This window comes from Paramormyrops kingsleyae, chromosome 6, assembly GCF_048594095.1.
Source record: "Paramormyrops kingsleyae isolate MSU_618 chromosome 6, PKINGS_0.4, whole genome shotgun sequence".
NCBI classification, from domain to species: Eukaryota; Metazoa; Chordata; class Actinopteri; order Osteoglossiformes; family Mormyridae; genus Paramormyrops; species Paramormyrops kingsleyae.
The window spans coordinates 25,801,058-25,815,764 of NC_132802.1; the positions used below are offsets into that span (position 1 = coordinate 25,801,058).

The 14,707-nt window shown below is 49.2% G+C and overlaps 1 protein-coding gene across 10 annotated transcripts in view; it reads right to left on the bottom strand.

Moving 5' to 3' along the window:
- Positions 1–14,707, bottom strand: part of sulf2b (sulfatase 2b) — a 76,498-nt gene that overhangs the window by 835 nt on the left and 60,956 nt on the right. For all 10 annotated transcript variants that reach the window (XM_023838111.2, XM_072712932.1, XM_072712931.1 and 7 more), the window contains 14 exons: positions 11,183–11,333; positions 10,148–10,323; positions 8,447–8,575; positions 7,159–7,215; positions 6,349–6,478; positions 4,369–4,570; positions 2,740–2,992; positions 2,538–2,634; positions 2,309–2,403; positions 2,087–2,146; positions 1,838–2,007; positions 1,616–1,758; positions 927–1,050; positions 242–275 (listed from right to left, as the gene is read on the bottom strand). In XM_023838111.2, the coding sequence (XP_023693879.1) occupies positions 242–275; positions 927–1,050; positions 1,616–1,758; positions 1,838–2,007; positions 2,087–2,146; positions 2,309–2,403; positions 2,538–2,634; positions 2,740–2,992; positions 4,369–4,570; positions 6,349–6,478; positions 7,159–7,215; positions 8,447–8,575; positions 10,148–10,323; positions 11,183–11,333 (1,821 nt within the window). The remainder of the gene's footprint in view (positions 1–241; positions 276–926; positions 1,051–1,615; positions 1,759–1,837; positions 2,008–2,086; positions 2,147–2,308; positions 2,404–2,537; positions 2,635–2,739; positions 2,993–4,368; positions 4,571–6,348; positions 6,479–7,158; positions 7,216–8,446; positions 8,576–10,147; positions 10,324–11,182; positions 11,334–14,707) is intronic.

Genomic DNA, 14,707 nt, shown 5'->3' on the forward strand with positions numbered 1-14,707 from the left:
GCCCCAAAAACAAGTGCTTCCACCAGTGAGCAATCATGCAAGATGCAAAGAGAAAGCAAAGCAAATAGCGCCCCCCCCCGCCCCGCCCCCAGATTCACTGTTCTAAAGGAGGTAGTCTAAAAGCACAGAGTCCCTGCATTATACTTCCAAAGAAGAAGAGAAAATAAATCTCATATTAGATCCAATCGGTGGTATTAGTTTAGACCAGTGCAGAGATACTTAGTTCAATGAGCAAATATACCTGTATTCATCAAAGCTGCTTCGCTCTTTACCTCCTGAAGAAGAGACAATATTATTAGCAAGAAAACAGGAACATAGAATAATGCAGATTTGCAAATATTAAGGCACAGTTTCAAAGCTAATCCTAAAGACCTTACAATAATGTCCTGACAGGCAAGTTTATCACATAATTTATGCAGAACTGAAGTTTAATAATTTTTAACTTGCTGATAATCATAAGCTGGTAAACTACTTTAGATATAAAATACTTTTATATATACATATTATAAACACTAGAGGAATTTATCTGTATATTATTCTACCTCAGTGTTCTTAGTATGTAATTAATTTCTAATTAATTTATCATATTGTGAAGTGCTTTAACAGAGAGAGAAAAAAAAATTCTAAGTAAATACATGAACTAAAATGACTTATTGAACAACAGGAGAACTGTCACTGCTGAATCAGATGCGAGACAGGGCCTGCATCACGGAGGGATGATCATGATGAAATGTGAAATGGGCGTGACTCCATCAGCATGGTGTGTGGAACAGCACAAAATGCATGTGTGTGACAGAGAGGCAGAGTGAGACAGAGAAAAGAAATAGAGAGAGACAGAGTGTGTACTTACCACCTCTGATGCCGTAAGTGTGTAGTTTTGTTTTGGTCTGTGGGTGCATGTGGGTGCATGCGCCGGAGATACTCACCAATCTCCAGGTTGCGAGTGCGTGGGTTACACTGCTTGTGACCCTTGCAGCTGCGTAGCTCCATCAGCTGGACGTGCAGCTGGTTCAGAACGTGCCGGTCCAGCATGTTGATGGCATTCATCAGCTGCGTACAGACGGGAGACATGCACTCACAGCTGGCCCATACAGCTACCAGATGTTAATGCACTATGACCTACACAGTAACCATGTGGTTTAAAGCCCTTGTGATGTCACCCTAGAAGACAGCCGTCTGTGAAACGACAGCAGCATTGTAACTGACTGCATTTCGAAAATGCCGTGTACGAGTGCCAGTAATCCTATGAGTACTGCTTTCATACTGTCCAAATTGTTGGTACGTATCTCAGGTCTGTTGCACGTTGCACAGCACAATCACTTTTACCTATCACTAAAGGTTATGTACAGCTGAACATTTCATATATTTTTTATTTTAAATTATTATTTTTCTATATTTTATTATTCTTTTATCATGCATAGCTGTTCGGAGTGACCGTGGTTACATTCCACTACATGTTGTATGTGTACAGCTGTGTACGTGATGAATAAACCTCTTGAATCTTGAATTTAGTACGCTACTGCCAGAATTTCGTCTACTCTGTGCCTATATAGTTTTTCCCAGCAAGGCAGACAACCAAAAGGCTCTTATCAGGTGCATCATGGTGAAACGTTACCTGGTAGGGGTCAGTGTTGAGGTCAAAGTACTCCAGGAACCCCGTGGCAAACTCACAGAAGAGGAAGTTGTGTGTCTCGTTGATGGTCCGCAGACACCAGTATGTGTTGTTGTTGGCGCTTGTGCAGGCACAGAATGGGCCCACTGGAAGAGCATGCAGCCAGGGTTAGGGGCTTGGGGCTCAGGGTTAGGGGGCATGCGTGCTGCGAGTGTCGAGTCTTACTTGTCCAGAAGGGGGCGGTCTGCCAGTGCTGGTTGTCGTGCGTGAAGCAGGTGAGGCCAGGCATGCTGCAGGTGTCGTTGTTGCGCAGTCGCTTCAGCAGCTTGCGCAGCTTTTTCCGACGCTTCTGCTCCTTCAGCAGCCACTGCTTCTTGTCCTTGTCATGCATTTTCCTGCGAAACGCAGCCAGTTTAGCGCCTCTGCCTGGCCAGTGGAGGGAGTACACTCACATGCCAGCCACTCCTCCATTACCTAAATGGGTGCACGCTGCCTCCTTTGTGCCTCAACCTCCCCTTTAATTTAGACTGGTAGCTGAAACACAAGAGCAGAGGTTCACTCATGAGGCCGCATGGGGAACGAGGAGGCGTGTCTTTGGGGAGAGGCGTGTCCAAAACGGTGATGTGGGTGGAGAGGAAGGCACTTCTCCTCGGGCCACCTGTGGACAGGGATGTGTCAAGCCTGGCGTAAACTCACATGTACTGACTGCAGTCACACTCCTCAGGGCGCGCCTTCTTTAGGTGACCTCTGACCTCACGCAGGTTCTTTATCTTCGTTTGCAGGGTTTCAATCTAAACGTAACACAGGCACACTAGTTCTATGCTGGTGGTTTGGGTACAACACCATATCCAGTACAGAATCAGTGATCTACACAGAATCAACACAATCCGCAGAAACCCAACAGAAACCCAGGAATGGTCCCCACCTCATGATCTATATGAAGTTTATGGTCCTTCCATGCCTGCAGTGACTTGTATAGGCCGACGTCACATTTGACAGTGTCATTGGCCAGGATAGAGCACCTGAAGAGCACAGAAGAGCACTGTCTACCCTCAGTATCCATGGATCACCGACACATTTCCTGCTCTTCTCACACTGGATGCTCCATCATTCGCCGATGTCCTCACCTGTGAGTAACCTTGATTGAGGAAGGAACCATGAAGCTATTGCCAGTTTTCGGGGCCACGGTGACGCCCATGCCGCTGAAGTCGTCGTCATCATTCCGGGGCATGGCTGTCATTGGACCCCCCCCACTGACATTTCTGGGACCCACAGGCTGGTACCCGTCCTCCAGCTGGATCGCATAGAGATCCCCCCCCACCTCAAAGGACACGGAGCGGGCCAGGCGGTTCCTGAAGTAGCTCTTACTGGCCTTCAGCTCTGTAAGAAGCAGGGTAATGCAAAGAAGGATCAGTCTTACTGGCACTTGCACCAAGTCACACGATCTTGCTCATGGCATGGAACGTTGGCATGTAATTTCCAAATAAACCACAAGATGGCAGTAAAGGTTCATACATTTTCTCATGAGCAAACGAAGCTTTTCACCTTGTGAGGAGAGAATAGGATGCTGGGTCTGCTTTCTTTTTCAGATGGACTTAATCAATAACTAAACTGTAAGGTTTGCTACCCTTCATGCAGCTCTTTTGATGTTTTTCAGATAATCAATATTCCCTGCTTTAACTGGTTACGTCTCATGTCGGGCAAGTCATGTGATTATTTCACCCAAATAATGGGCAGAGGAAATGTCGCTTTGGTCAGCTGGCTGGAGTGAGATTTTCAAATCGAACACACATTTACAGATATGTAACAGTTTTATTATATTGGAAATAGCCTGTAGGGGTTGCAAACTGCCCCAATGCTTTTGATGCAGCTAATTTTAGGTTCATAGCGGGATAATATAGATTTTCCATAAGATTTCTTGCGTTTGAGTTTGAAAGCGTGTCACACCAGATGTGTGAGAGTTGGCAGCACTGCAGAGGGAAGCAATGGCTTTTAGTTTGTACAACTGATGTCAGTCCTTGTTACCAGCGAACTCTGTAATGAACCTACTTTCGGAGGGACCAAAATCTACAAGGTTTCCTACAGGACCTTCAGCTACAGTGTAGTTTGAGTAGATTTTGTATTCTAATTCTTCACTTTTATCTAACTGTATCTACGTTGGCTGTGATTGTGGACAGAAAGCATCCAGAAAGCATTCTGCCACCTAATGTGTTGTGTTGCCGCTACGTTACACCCAAATGGGGTATGACAGACTATTTTGTATGTGTTACAGACCATTGGTTAGATTGCCAATGTCTATGTCTTTCATATTCATATTTAATTTGTCACTTTTCTTACACTATGACCAACAAGATCATAATTTCATCTCGGTGTATGACTCATGGGTGATGGACCATACAACTGAAGATGGCAATAAAGGTCCCATGCCTTAGTATTTTATCACCTGAGGTGTGACACTATGCTGCACAGGAAGTGCTCACGTGCCGTGCCTGCCATTAAATGTCCTTGTCACATTGGACAGAACTAGCTACTATGTGCCTATATAAGCCTGAATGTTGAGTTTATGTCAGCAATTCAATACTGCATACACCTTCAGTTGGTGAATATCGCCACCATGTGGTCTGTTTTTGCTATAACCATTTCTGTACTGTTTAATTTGCATAACATTTGAATCCTTTCTAGCTAGAGCTACAGCTCCTGTCCTTTCATTGCTGCTGCTTTGGGAAGAATGTGGATGCCAAACCCCGGTCTCTTACTCTTCTTGGAGAGCAGCTTCTTCTTCTTGAAGTGGCTCAAGCCGAAGTTGGGGACGCTGCAGCTGCAGCCGTCTGGGTCGGCATCGTGCGCGTAGTACTGTGGCCCGGCGATACCCGGTTTGCGTGAGGCCGCCAGGCCGGCCAGGCCCTTGCACTTGTAGAGCCGGAGCTTTCCGCTGGCATCTTCCACACACTGCCACTTCTGCGGGGGGTAGCATGTGCACACACACACGCACACACACACACACACGCACACACACACGCGCGCTATAACAGCAGTTGATACTTTGGAGTACACGCACCCCGAGGTGCAGACCTCTCGTTCAAGGATCTCTGTTAAAAATATGCTTTCCTGCACTATTTTAATTAGCAAATGTGCTCAGTGAGAGGCACAGTAATTAGTAGAATCTCTCCAATTAAATGTTTAAGTTTAAACTCTTGAATTACACCCTGGAACACGTAAATGGCTGCTGACTGAGTGATCTCTGTAATCAGTGGGAGTGGGAGGGTGGGGCTTGTATGCTGTGGTCTGAGGCGTCTAGACGTTCGCCTCCAATTTATTGGTAGCTGGGGGGTTGACTGCAGCTTCTAAATTGCCACTTTTCTGAATCTTTCTGTGTTTGTGTGTGTGTGTGTGACAGAGAGAGAGAGAGTTTTAACTAAAACCCTGTTTTTGGTCCTAGAGTCAGAAACCTGTCTAAAACGCAGCACTGTTATGAAATTCTTCCCTCTCTGATTAAGGCAAAACATAAAAATAACACCTTCATTCTTTTTGATGTTTATGTGAAGCTTGGCCGACATTTTTGTTTGTTTCATGATTTATGGTATCATTCCTGTTATACAGCCAGACATTTTACTGAAGCAATTCACATTTAAAAATATCATGAATTACTGTTGCAAAACTCTACTCAGAGCTCTGTTTTACGAGTCCGTGATGTCAACTGCTGTTCTACCTGTTAGCCTGGCCTGGCTGATGCTGCGCGACTTTATGAGAAAATGAAGCGCAGGTGCAGGAAATGACATGCCGATGACAGGAAAGAGTTTCTGAGTGCTGACACAGCTCCGGCGATGTGAGGTGGGCGAAACAATTTAAATATATATGTAAATGCAGCGTGCGCTCAGAGGTATACTGCAATAAAACCCTATTCTTACTGTCAGTAGCGACGAAATAATTCACCTGACAAAGGAGGTGAGTTGGAGACGATTGTTTAAAAGGCGTTCGGAAGGCCCCTCGCCCAGTGTGGCAGCTGAATCAGCTCCCTGGGAGGGGGTGACGGCGACGACCGTGAAGCTAATTATCGCACGGTGGGGGCTGCAGGGCTGTCTGGCGCTGTCATACTGCGGCCGGCCTCACGCTGGTGCCCTACCTGGCGCCAATCCTCTCCGTGCTCCTCTCCCAATTCGGCCAAATCACTCCCCCCCCCCCCCCCAATAATAGCTTTATTGGCAGGAAACAAATCTGGCAAAAACACGAGCATGGATACCTCTCAGTCTGTCGCTCCCCTTTTCCCTGAAGTCACTCCTTCCCCTCTTAGCTGTCACACTATCATCCCCGGCTGAGGGAGGACATCCTCCTGCTCGCCGCATCCCGGCGTGCAACTCCAACTGCACTCGCAGCGGCGCGCTCATTTGCATAAATATTTTTATGCTGCCGCTCACCAAATGTTCTTAAATTAAGGAGGGGCAGTTGGGATAAATTAGGATGGATTTGCATAGGCAGGGATGATGGGGGAGCGGATCTCAGCTACTGCGTGCTCGGATAAATGCCAGGCGATTGCCAGAGGATCCTTAATCATGCGCGACTCCCCTGCTGCATTGTTGCTATGGAGATGCTATGTGTGCATGCACAGGTTTGCCACGTCACACGTCCACACGCCGGCGAGGGGCAGGTCAGCAACATGTGTGTGTGCATCGGTGTGTGCGTGCAGTGGCGTGTGCGTGCAGTGGCGTGTGCGCCGGCACACGGAGCGGTGTTCTCACCTGTCCCAGCTGCTCGCAAGGTGTCTGGTACTCCGCCCGCTGGCAGAGGTCTTTCACGCGCTGGTACTTGGGCAGGAAGTTCTCCTCCTGGGCCACCTCCGCCCCACTGTCCCGCTTGTGCAACAGCTTCCTGGACCACAACAGGCAAAGCACGAGTTACTTACCCCTTTCGGCAGGTGGAGGGAGGCGGCAGACTAGACAGTCACCTCTATCCTGCAGGAAGCTACTTAAGGGCAAAGGCTATAATCTACAGAACTACAAGCTCTATTCAGATGAATCTATGACTGTAAAGCTTACATTATAATCCAAGGCTCTTTTTTATTGCCATTTGGGAAGTGGAAGGTACAATAGCTCAGTTGGTGCCATTGTTTCTCCGGGGATGGGGGTTTGAACCCTATCTCTGCTGTGTGTGCGTGAAGTTTGCATCCTACCTGCATTATGCAGGTCCTCTGAGTACCCTGAGTACTCTGGCTTCCCCCCCAACAGAACAAAAACCTGCAGTCAGGCAAATTAGCATCTTTAAATTGCCCACAGTGTGCAACTGTGTGCGTTTCAGTGCGATGTAATGGATGGGCTTCCTGTAGGTGTGCTCCTCTGCCTGGTGTCCTGTACCGCCTGGGATAGGCTCCAGGCCCCTGCATGAGTCTATGAAGTGTTTCTGCACAGAATGTGTTTTCTAGGAAAACGAATGAGAGAAGAGAAACTTCTCCACCAACAGGAGGCACTCTGATGCAAGATATTGCGTTAAAATCATAGCACCAGATTAGAGTGTACATCTTTACAAATATGTGAAAGATGTTCCTCGCTCACCCCCTCTCCACCAGAAAGGAGTCCCGCCATACTTTCCCCTTCTTGTTGAGCTGAAGCCTGAAATGAAATACAAGCAAAGGTGACATAATCTATATCCATTGGCAAACACCCTCACAATCTATATCAATTACACTGCCATGATCTGTATCAATGGCCAAACACCCTCATGATCTGTTACAGTCACCAAATACGGTCGTGGTCAATAATAATGACCACAGATCATCATACACTAAAACTGTCACTGCAGAGTGGAATGATTTATGACAAACACTAAACACAATTGTGATCAATGACAATCACAAGTGTAATAATGTATAATGCAGTCTATATCATTCACCACACACTGTCACCATAGCATGAGAACTTTGCCACTGTTACTGCACAAGCAGGTTAATATAGCTGAAAATTAAGTGAAATCTATGCAACGTTAAAGTTAACTGAAGGAAAGCAGGGAGAAAACATGGAGAACATTAAATGGAAGCCGGTGTTTTCTCTGTGCACGGTGCTCCAATGCCCGCAACCCGCCTGCCTCTGCTGACCTTTCCAGCTCAGAATACAGAGAGGTGGTATCGATCGCTGGGGGCATCATGTCTCAGATCTCAGCGAGAGGCTGCCAGCGGCCAGTGTGCCCCCCTCACGCAAAGTTGCTTCCCTCCAAAGCACCCTCCTTCTGCTCCACATGGCTTGACCTCACGATAGACACTTTCTAGAAGCTTCTGTGATTGTTGTTCTAGGGCCAGTAGTGATGTACTGGCAAGACCTCGTTTCTGTTTGTTTAATTGCTTTTAGAATGATCAAGGCATGGACGCGATGGACTGTATTTCTGCTGAATGGTGGCATTACTGACATGTAATTCTACCAATGATGCAACTGCTAAAGTGTAATCCTGCTGGGTGGTGCAGTTAGGTGCAGGTGGTTTAATTGCTGCAATATGTTTCTAGTAGCTGGTGTAACTGTTGAGATGTGATTCTACTAGGTGGTATAACTACAGAGGTGTAATTGCTGAGGTGTATTTCTGCTAAATGGTATTGCTGTTTAGATTTAATTGCTGAGGTGTATTTCTGCTACATGGTATTACTGTTTAGATTTAATTGCTCAGCTGTATTTCTGCTACATGGTGTAATTGCTTAGATTTAATTGCTCAGCTGTATTTCTACTGGATTCTGTTACTGCTTAGGAACAGATGCCAAATGACACAGAGAGGTATGTTAGCCAGTGCAGTGTCTCTCAGCTTCGCAGACAGGCTGCAGGGACTTTCCTTCTGGCCTGGGACCTTTGGGTGACGCACCTGTTCACCGGCTTCTCTGTGTCCAGAAGCTTCAGGATGGACTTGCCGTCCATGTCGGGGGGGATGTCCATGCCGGCGATGTCCAGGATGGTGGGGGCCAAGTCGATATTCAGCACAATGTGTGGGTTGCTGCGGGGAACCGAGGAAGAGGAAGCAGATGTTAAAACGGTGAAGCTGGAACGAGGGCTCTCTGGCGGGATGGGAGGTGCCAGTGCCGTTTGATTCAAAAGGAAACCTGCACCAGGCAGCAGCGATGGTTATGTATATAGAGAGAAAGACAGAAGGAGAGGGAAAGGAAGCTGGAACAGAGCGGATGGATGCCTTTCATATCAGGACATCCCCGCTCCTACTGCGGCGAAGACTGACTTCAATCACGGAGGCTCCTCCCACCTTTCAGAGCAAGCACTCTAATCTGATGCCATTCCGTACGAGTGCCCGGCTCATGCATATATCCCTGCGCTAATGACCGCAGCCATTCTGCTCCTTCCTTTTCTATGCTAATGGCCTCCTGGTGCAGAGGCAGGCTTTAATGTTACCGGGGAAACAAACATCTCGGGGGGAGGGGGGGAATTAAAGCTCCTTTGTTTGCCGGGCCGCAGATAAACGGTAGTGATGCAGTGAGGCCTGATCCACGGGCGAACTGCACCAACATGTAGTCGGTGAGTCTGAGAGCAGTAATGGGGAGAACAGGCTGATCAGATTTACGGAAGCAGGACCACAGGACCAGAAGTGAGAGCAGGGGTGAAGAGGAGATTAGGAGCCAGATCCTTTTATTTCTTTGACGGTCTGACAATTGTTGCAGATGGAGTGCTGTTATCCCCACCCCCCCCCCCAGACCTCAGCTTCGTGCGGGGGCCTCGAGGCAGCTCCCCTCTCAAAATGCAAAAACCCAATCCTGTGCCGAGCTGAGAATCCCCTAATGGCCACATCATCTGCAGCTCGCATCTAATCGGCTTTTTTGAGGGATCCACAGGCAGGAACGTCCCAGTAAACAAAGTTATTGTTATTAAATAAAGACGGGGAGCAGGGCGAGTGGCAGGGAGTCCACAGCAGAACGGCGCCGCTGTGATGAGACTCCGCAATGTGCTGCTGGGCTGTAGGGTCACGAGGGCCCGCGTCATGTCACCGGGTTTTGTGGCCACATGTATATTTTACTTGAGGGCTCAGGCTTTATGTACTTAATTGTGTTGTTAAATGAAATGTGAAAATCTCTAAAAAGTGACATCTGACTAACCACCGGGGGGAGAAAAGGAGCTTGTCTCACCCTCAGCACACAGCAGATGTGGACATTGCTGAGACTATAAATCGAAACACTCTCTCCGTGTCGTGGCAGTGCAGGGGGCCTGTCGGAAGGCCGCGTGTTTGACAGCCGAATTACCAGCTTGGGCTTTGAGGCACTGTTGCTGTGGCAGCCCACAATAGCTCAGACACTCAGCACACGTGAATTAAGGTGTTCTGGGGGAGTCGGCGGAGCTTGACAATTACCCTGGAGAACCCCCATCACCGACCCCCCCCCCCCAAACTTCCCCCGGCTCTGTTAAGCAGACACGTACTCCTCCCAGCACTGGCCCAGTTGTCTACGCAGATTGGCCCACATGCGATGGGCACTCCCTCCCCCAACTCCACCAGCGTTGGCGGATATCAGAGCAGAAGTGACAGTAAAATAAATAACGATAAACAGAACCACAGAACCCCACTTACATGGTTCCCGCCTCCACATTGGGCCCTCGGATGTAGAAAGGCACGCGGATGTCAAACTCGTAGGGCATGGATTTGCCCTTGACCAGGCCGAACTGGCCGATGTGGTACCCATGGTCGGCGGTGTAGATTACGTAAGTGTTGTCCAGCTCCCCGGTCTCTACCAGCATGTTATACACCTGCGACAACGACAGGCATGTTACCATGGACACATCGCAAGCCCATCACTGGCACGCCACATGCTAACACATACAACACACCAACATGCGAATGCTTGTGGAATAAACATGTGGATTAAATAGCCCAGCACAGCCCTGTAGATGGAGGCACGCGGTCAGATAAAGGTACGGTCGCTTTTTTCCAACAGAGCTGTTATTTTTCCGATGACTGAGGAACTGGCGCGCGTACAGCTGGGAATCTGCTGCTGGGGTGGAACATAAAACACATGGCTGGTCGGCCGGCAGGGATGTTATTGCGATTTCATAAACGCAGCAGACGAGGGGAGAGACATCACCGCCCTTCCCGGAAAAGGGAATCATCTGGTCCAGTGAGCAGGGAGTGCGGGTCAGAGCGAGACACCAGCTGAGCAGCTGGGGCTGCTGTCAGGCCCTCATTACTCTCCGAGGCCCTCCGGTGGTCACTGCATCCATTACATCTTTGTGCAGCTCATTTAGATGAAGCTGAAGCCAATCCAATCTGCAGCCCCCAGTAAGTCCTGGACAACAAAGACAGCCTGGGCAGCTGTGATGGGCGCAGCGAAGGGAACAGCGACGGCGGATTGGAGAGTGGCACGTCTCTCTCTCTCTCTCTGGAGCTGGGCCGCCCGGGCTCTCGAGGGGACCAAGCGTATCTGCTCACATCTGCCAGGCCTGGGTTCCCCCCACCCCCACTCTTCAGTTAAGGGCTTAATGTTTATCGGGATGAGTTAGGAACACGGTTCACTGCATCACTGACATCGCCATGACAACAACATAGAGCTGTGGCTGGGCATGGCTGGGGCGGTGCTGGCAGCAGGGGGGGGGGGATGGGGCAGCTCACCTTCTCCACACAGTCGTCCACAGAGAGCAGCGTCTGCAGCCGCTTTCTCTGTAGCATGTTGGTGAACTCCATGTGGATGGGTTTCATGGGACCTGTGTAACGCATGATCCAGTGCTTGTCCGGATTCGGCGCATAATTATAGCTTGGGGTGCTGGGGGAGGAGAGTAAATCAGAAGGTCAGAAGGAGAACAAAGCAAATGGAGGGAATCACTGCTCCTAAGACGGTCCTGGAGGCCTGCGCAGCCTATCTCAAAGATCCTAAAGCAGGCCCTGAGGCCAGCACAGCCTGTCTCAATGCTCTTAAGGCAGGCCTCCAGGCCCGTGCAGCCTATCTCAATGCTCTTAAGGCAGGCCTCGAAGTTCACGCAGCCTGTCTCAATGCTCCTAAGGCAGGCCTCAAGGTCTGCACTGGCTGTAACTGTGGACCCACGGTAGGTTCACATCTGGGGGAGGATGGCAGAACACCGTAACACCTGTACACTGGAGTGTCTCCCCAGAACATAAACATTCTAAATATTTTATGCTCTTTCAATTACCCCGACAAAAGCCATTTGCTGGTGATGGCAGGCCGTGCACTTACACTGCTGCTCCTCGTGCACCCAGGAGACGGACACGGCTAGCACAGTAAAAGGCATCTTATTGCTGAATTATTTTAAGGTAGACAGGTTATTTTTAGTGATGACACTCTTGAGTGTAGAGGCAGGGAATCGTGTTGCTGGGGTGCCTAAGTTTCATAGCCGACATTTGTGAGCATCTTTGAAGAATAAAAGATACAGTCATGCATGTTAATGGCAGGTAATCATTTGCCTGACTGAGCTGTTAAGGGTTTGGGGGCAAGACAGGTCTCAGCGGGGCATAGTGAAGGTCACGCATGCTAGAGCGCGCCATGCTTGCAGCGTGACACTCAATGACAATCTGAGCGTGCGGGGGAGGGGGGGGGGTGAATCTGTTAAAACGATCCCTCAAGACGTGACGGCCATGTATGAGAGGGCAGCACTACTCTCGCTCACTCTTGGTCGGCCAGACCCCCAGGCACAGGTTGGCGTAAATGCAATGGCGATCTTGCCAAACACCCCCCCCCCGACAGTGCTGGGGGATGTCACAGATGAAGTGTGCATTAGCAGCCACGCAACAATTATCTGCGTCGATACCGGCAGCGGGGATACCGTAGGGGATGCTGGACTAGGTCACCGGCTGGGTCGCTGTCTGAGTTACTTCACCTGCCCCTTAACACACCTTGCTGGGTGGAGCTGAGGGTTTAAGAGGTGAAATTCTATCCGTCTGCGACACCCACAATCCCCAATGCCGATGTCATTGTCTTACTCTGAGCCCTGTGAGCCATGCGAGCCGGAGGTGGAGACAGAGACAGAGGTGCCGTGCTGTTGCTGCAACCCACGTGCGGCACGAATGCATGTGAGCAGACGGTGTCACTCGCAGCCCCATACTAGGCAGTGCCAAACTCCACAGGCACCCTTTTGCCGGGCAAGACAGACGATCCGTTCTGTAGTTTAACCTGCAAGTCGCAATAAAGAACCCAGGCAGGACCTTCTAATGGATGCCACATGCGACTCAGCGGGGAAGGGGGTCTGAAAAGAACTGCGATCGGGTCTACATAAATGCCAGGCCTATCTATCGCATTACAGGCTGGCACCACTAGAGGGCCTCTGTGCTAAGCCCCTTTCAGAGATCTCACACTGCGATTAAGGGTCACTTAAATTTATTTATCTCTGCTTTGCACTTATTGGGGACAGATTTGGCTGCTTTAAGCGCTGCCCCGGTAGGTATTAGACCCCCAAGAAAGACTTCTTGGCATCACCCGGGTTCTGCAGGTTAAATCTCTTTTCCTCCTGCTGTGTCCTCTTTAAAGCACAAGGCGTAATCCTCTCAATTCACGCAGGTTCTTCTGAGAGAATCCAGCTGCACCGGACTCACTAAGCCATCTTTACTTAAAAAGAAAAAAATCTGATTGTTCGGATCGGGCGCAATCAGCAGCCTTAGAAGCAATCATCTCTCTCTTTTTATCCTCAGTCTTCGTTCCCTTTCTCAGAAATTGAATGTCTAGGACAAAAGAGTGAATCGAGAACCTGCATTGGGGTGAGAAAGGCGGTTTTCATGGTGAGCGGGAAGTGGGGATTAGGGCCCTCAGAGGGAAAGAGGTTTTTCATGGGGAAAGAGGTGGCAGACAGGTGGGAAAAAGCAGGACATTGAACACAGGTTAGAAACCTTCACTCTCTTAAAAGAAGACGGAAGAGACAACAAGTACAAGTCATTGAGTCAATAAAGGGGAAAAGAAAACCAGAATATGGAAATCGTGCTGGGACTGATTAAATTAAAAACTTTAAATATGCATTATAGCAGCAGGTCTCAGCAGCCTGCGTGATATTAAAATGCTTTAATGGCACATGAGGGAAGTTATGGAAAACACTGTCAGCCACTGTGACTCCTGCTCTGGGGTTCTGTGGAGGTGCCTGTTAATCAGGGGCACCACATTACGGAGTAATTATCGCTGGAGCGATGAATTAAGAGGCTTAAGGTGGACTTTCTAAAATCCACCACTGAAACAAGCGCTATTGATACCGTGGAGGTCTGATTCTTGTGACACTGGAATTTTCACTGGAGGGATACATTCTGACAGTACTGTCCCAAACAGAAGAGCAAGACCTCTTTCTTGGAATGTCCTACATTTACATGAGCAAGCATGGAGAGCCATCCCCAGCCCACTCCCCATCGGGGGGATGAAACGTCCACTGTGAGGACGGGGAGGATACATGACAGACTGGGGCAAGACCAGCTGGGTCACATACACTCTGACAGCTGTGCCAACAGTGACAGGCAGGGCAGGAGGGCACGGGGAACAGGAAAGGGCAAAGGATGGACTTTGAGGACCAACAACGCAACAATAACAAGCCCCGACAGCATTTCACATTAAATTAGGGCACCGAAACTTCATTAGACTCGGACCTCAGCCGCATGTGGAGGATTCGAGTCGGTTCGGCGACTCACAGCCCTCCGCTGAGGAATTAGTGGCCCATTAACACCCACAGCACGTGCCAGGGAAGGACATGCCCTCAGACACCGTAAGGTGTCTCTTTGGTAATTCACGAAAAGCTTACAGCACCATTTATAACTGGACTCTAACATCTGCCCCGGTTTGCTCTCCCATCGGCTTACATAAACACACCATCAGTATATGCAAGTGCTTAGACATGTTCAGCAGATCACTAATGCTCACCCAAAGAATGATGACAGAGTTCCTGCGTGAGCATCGCCTCATGCAATTACAGACACTGCCGCGCAGAAGTCCGGCTCAGTGACGTAAGCGCAGTCTCACATATCAAAGGGACACACATCCAGTCCGTGCTCACTGATCTTCTGAGAGCCCCGTCTTTATAAAAATTAATCACGGACAGGGTGTGTGCCGGAGTGGGGTGGGGGGGGGGGCGTTCCAGAGCTGCCCTGTGTACTGGGAGCGGTCAGCTGCAGGTTTTAGCGAGAGAGCTGCTCCGAGAAAGAGAGATGGTTTAC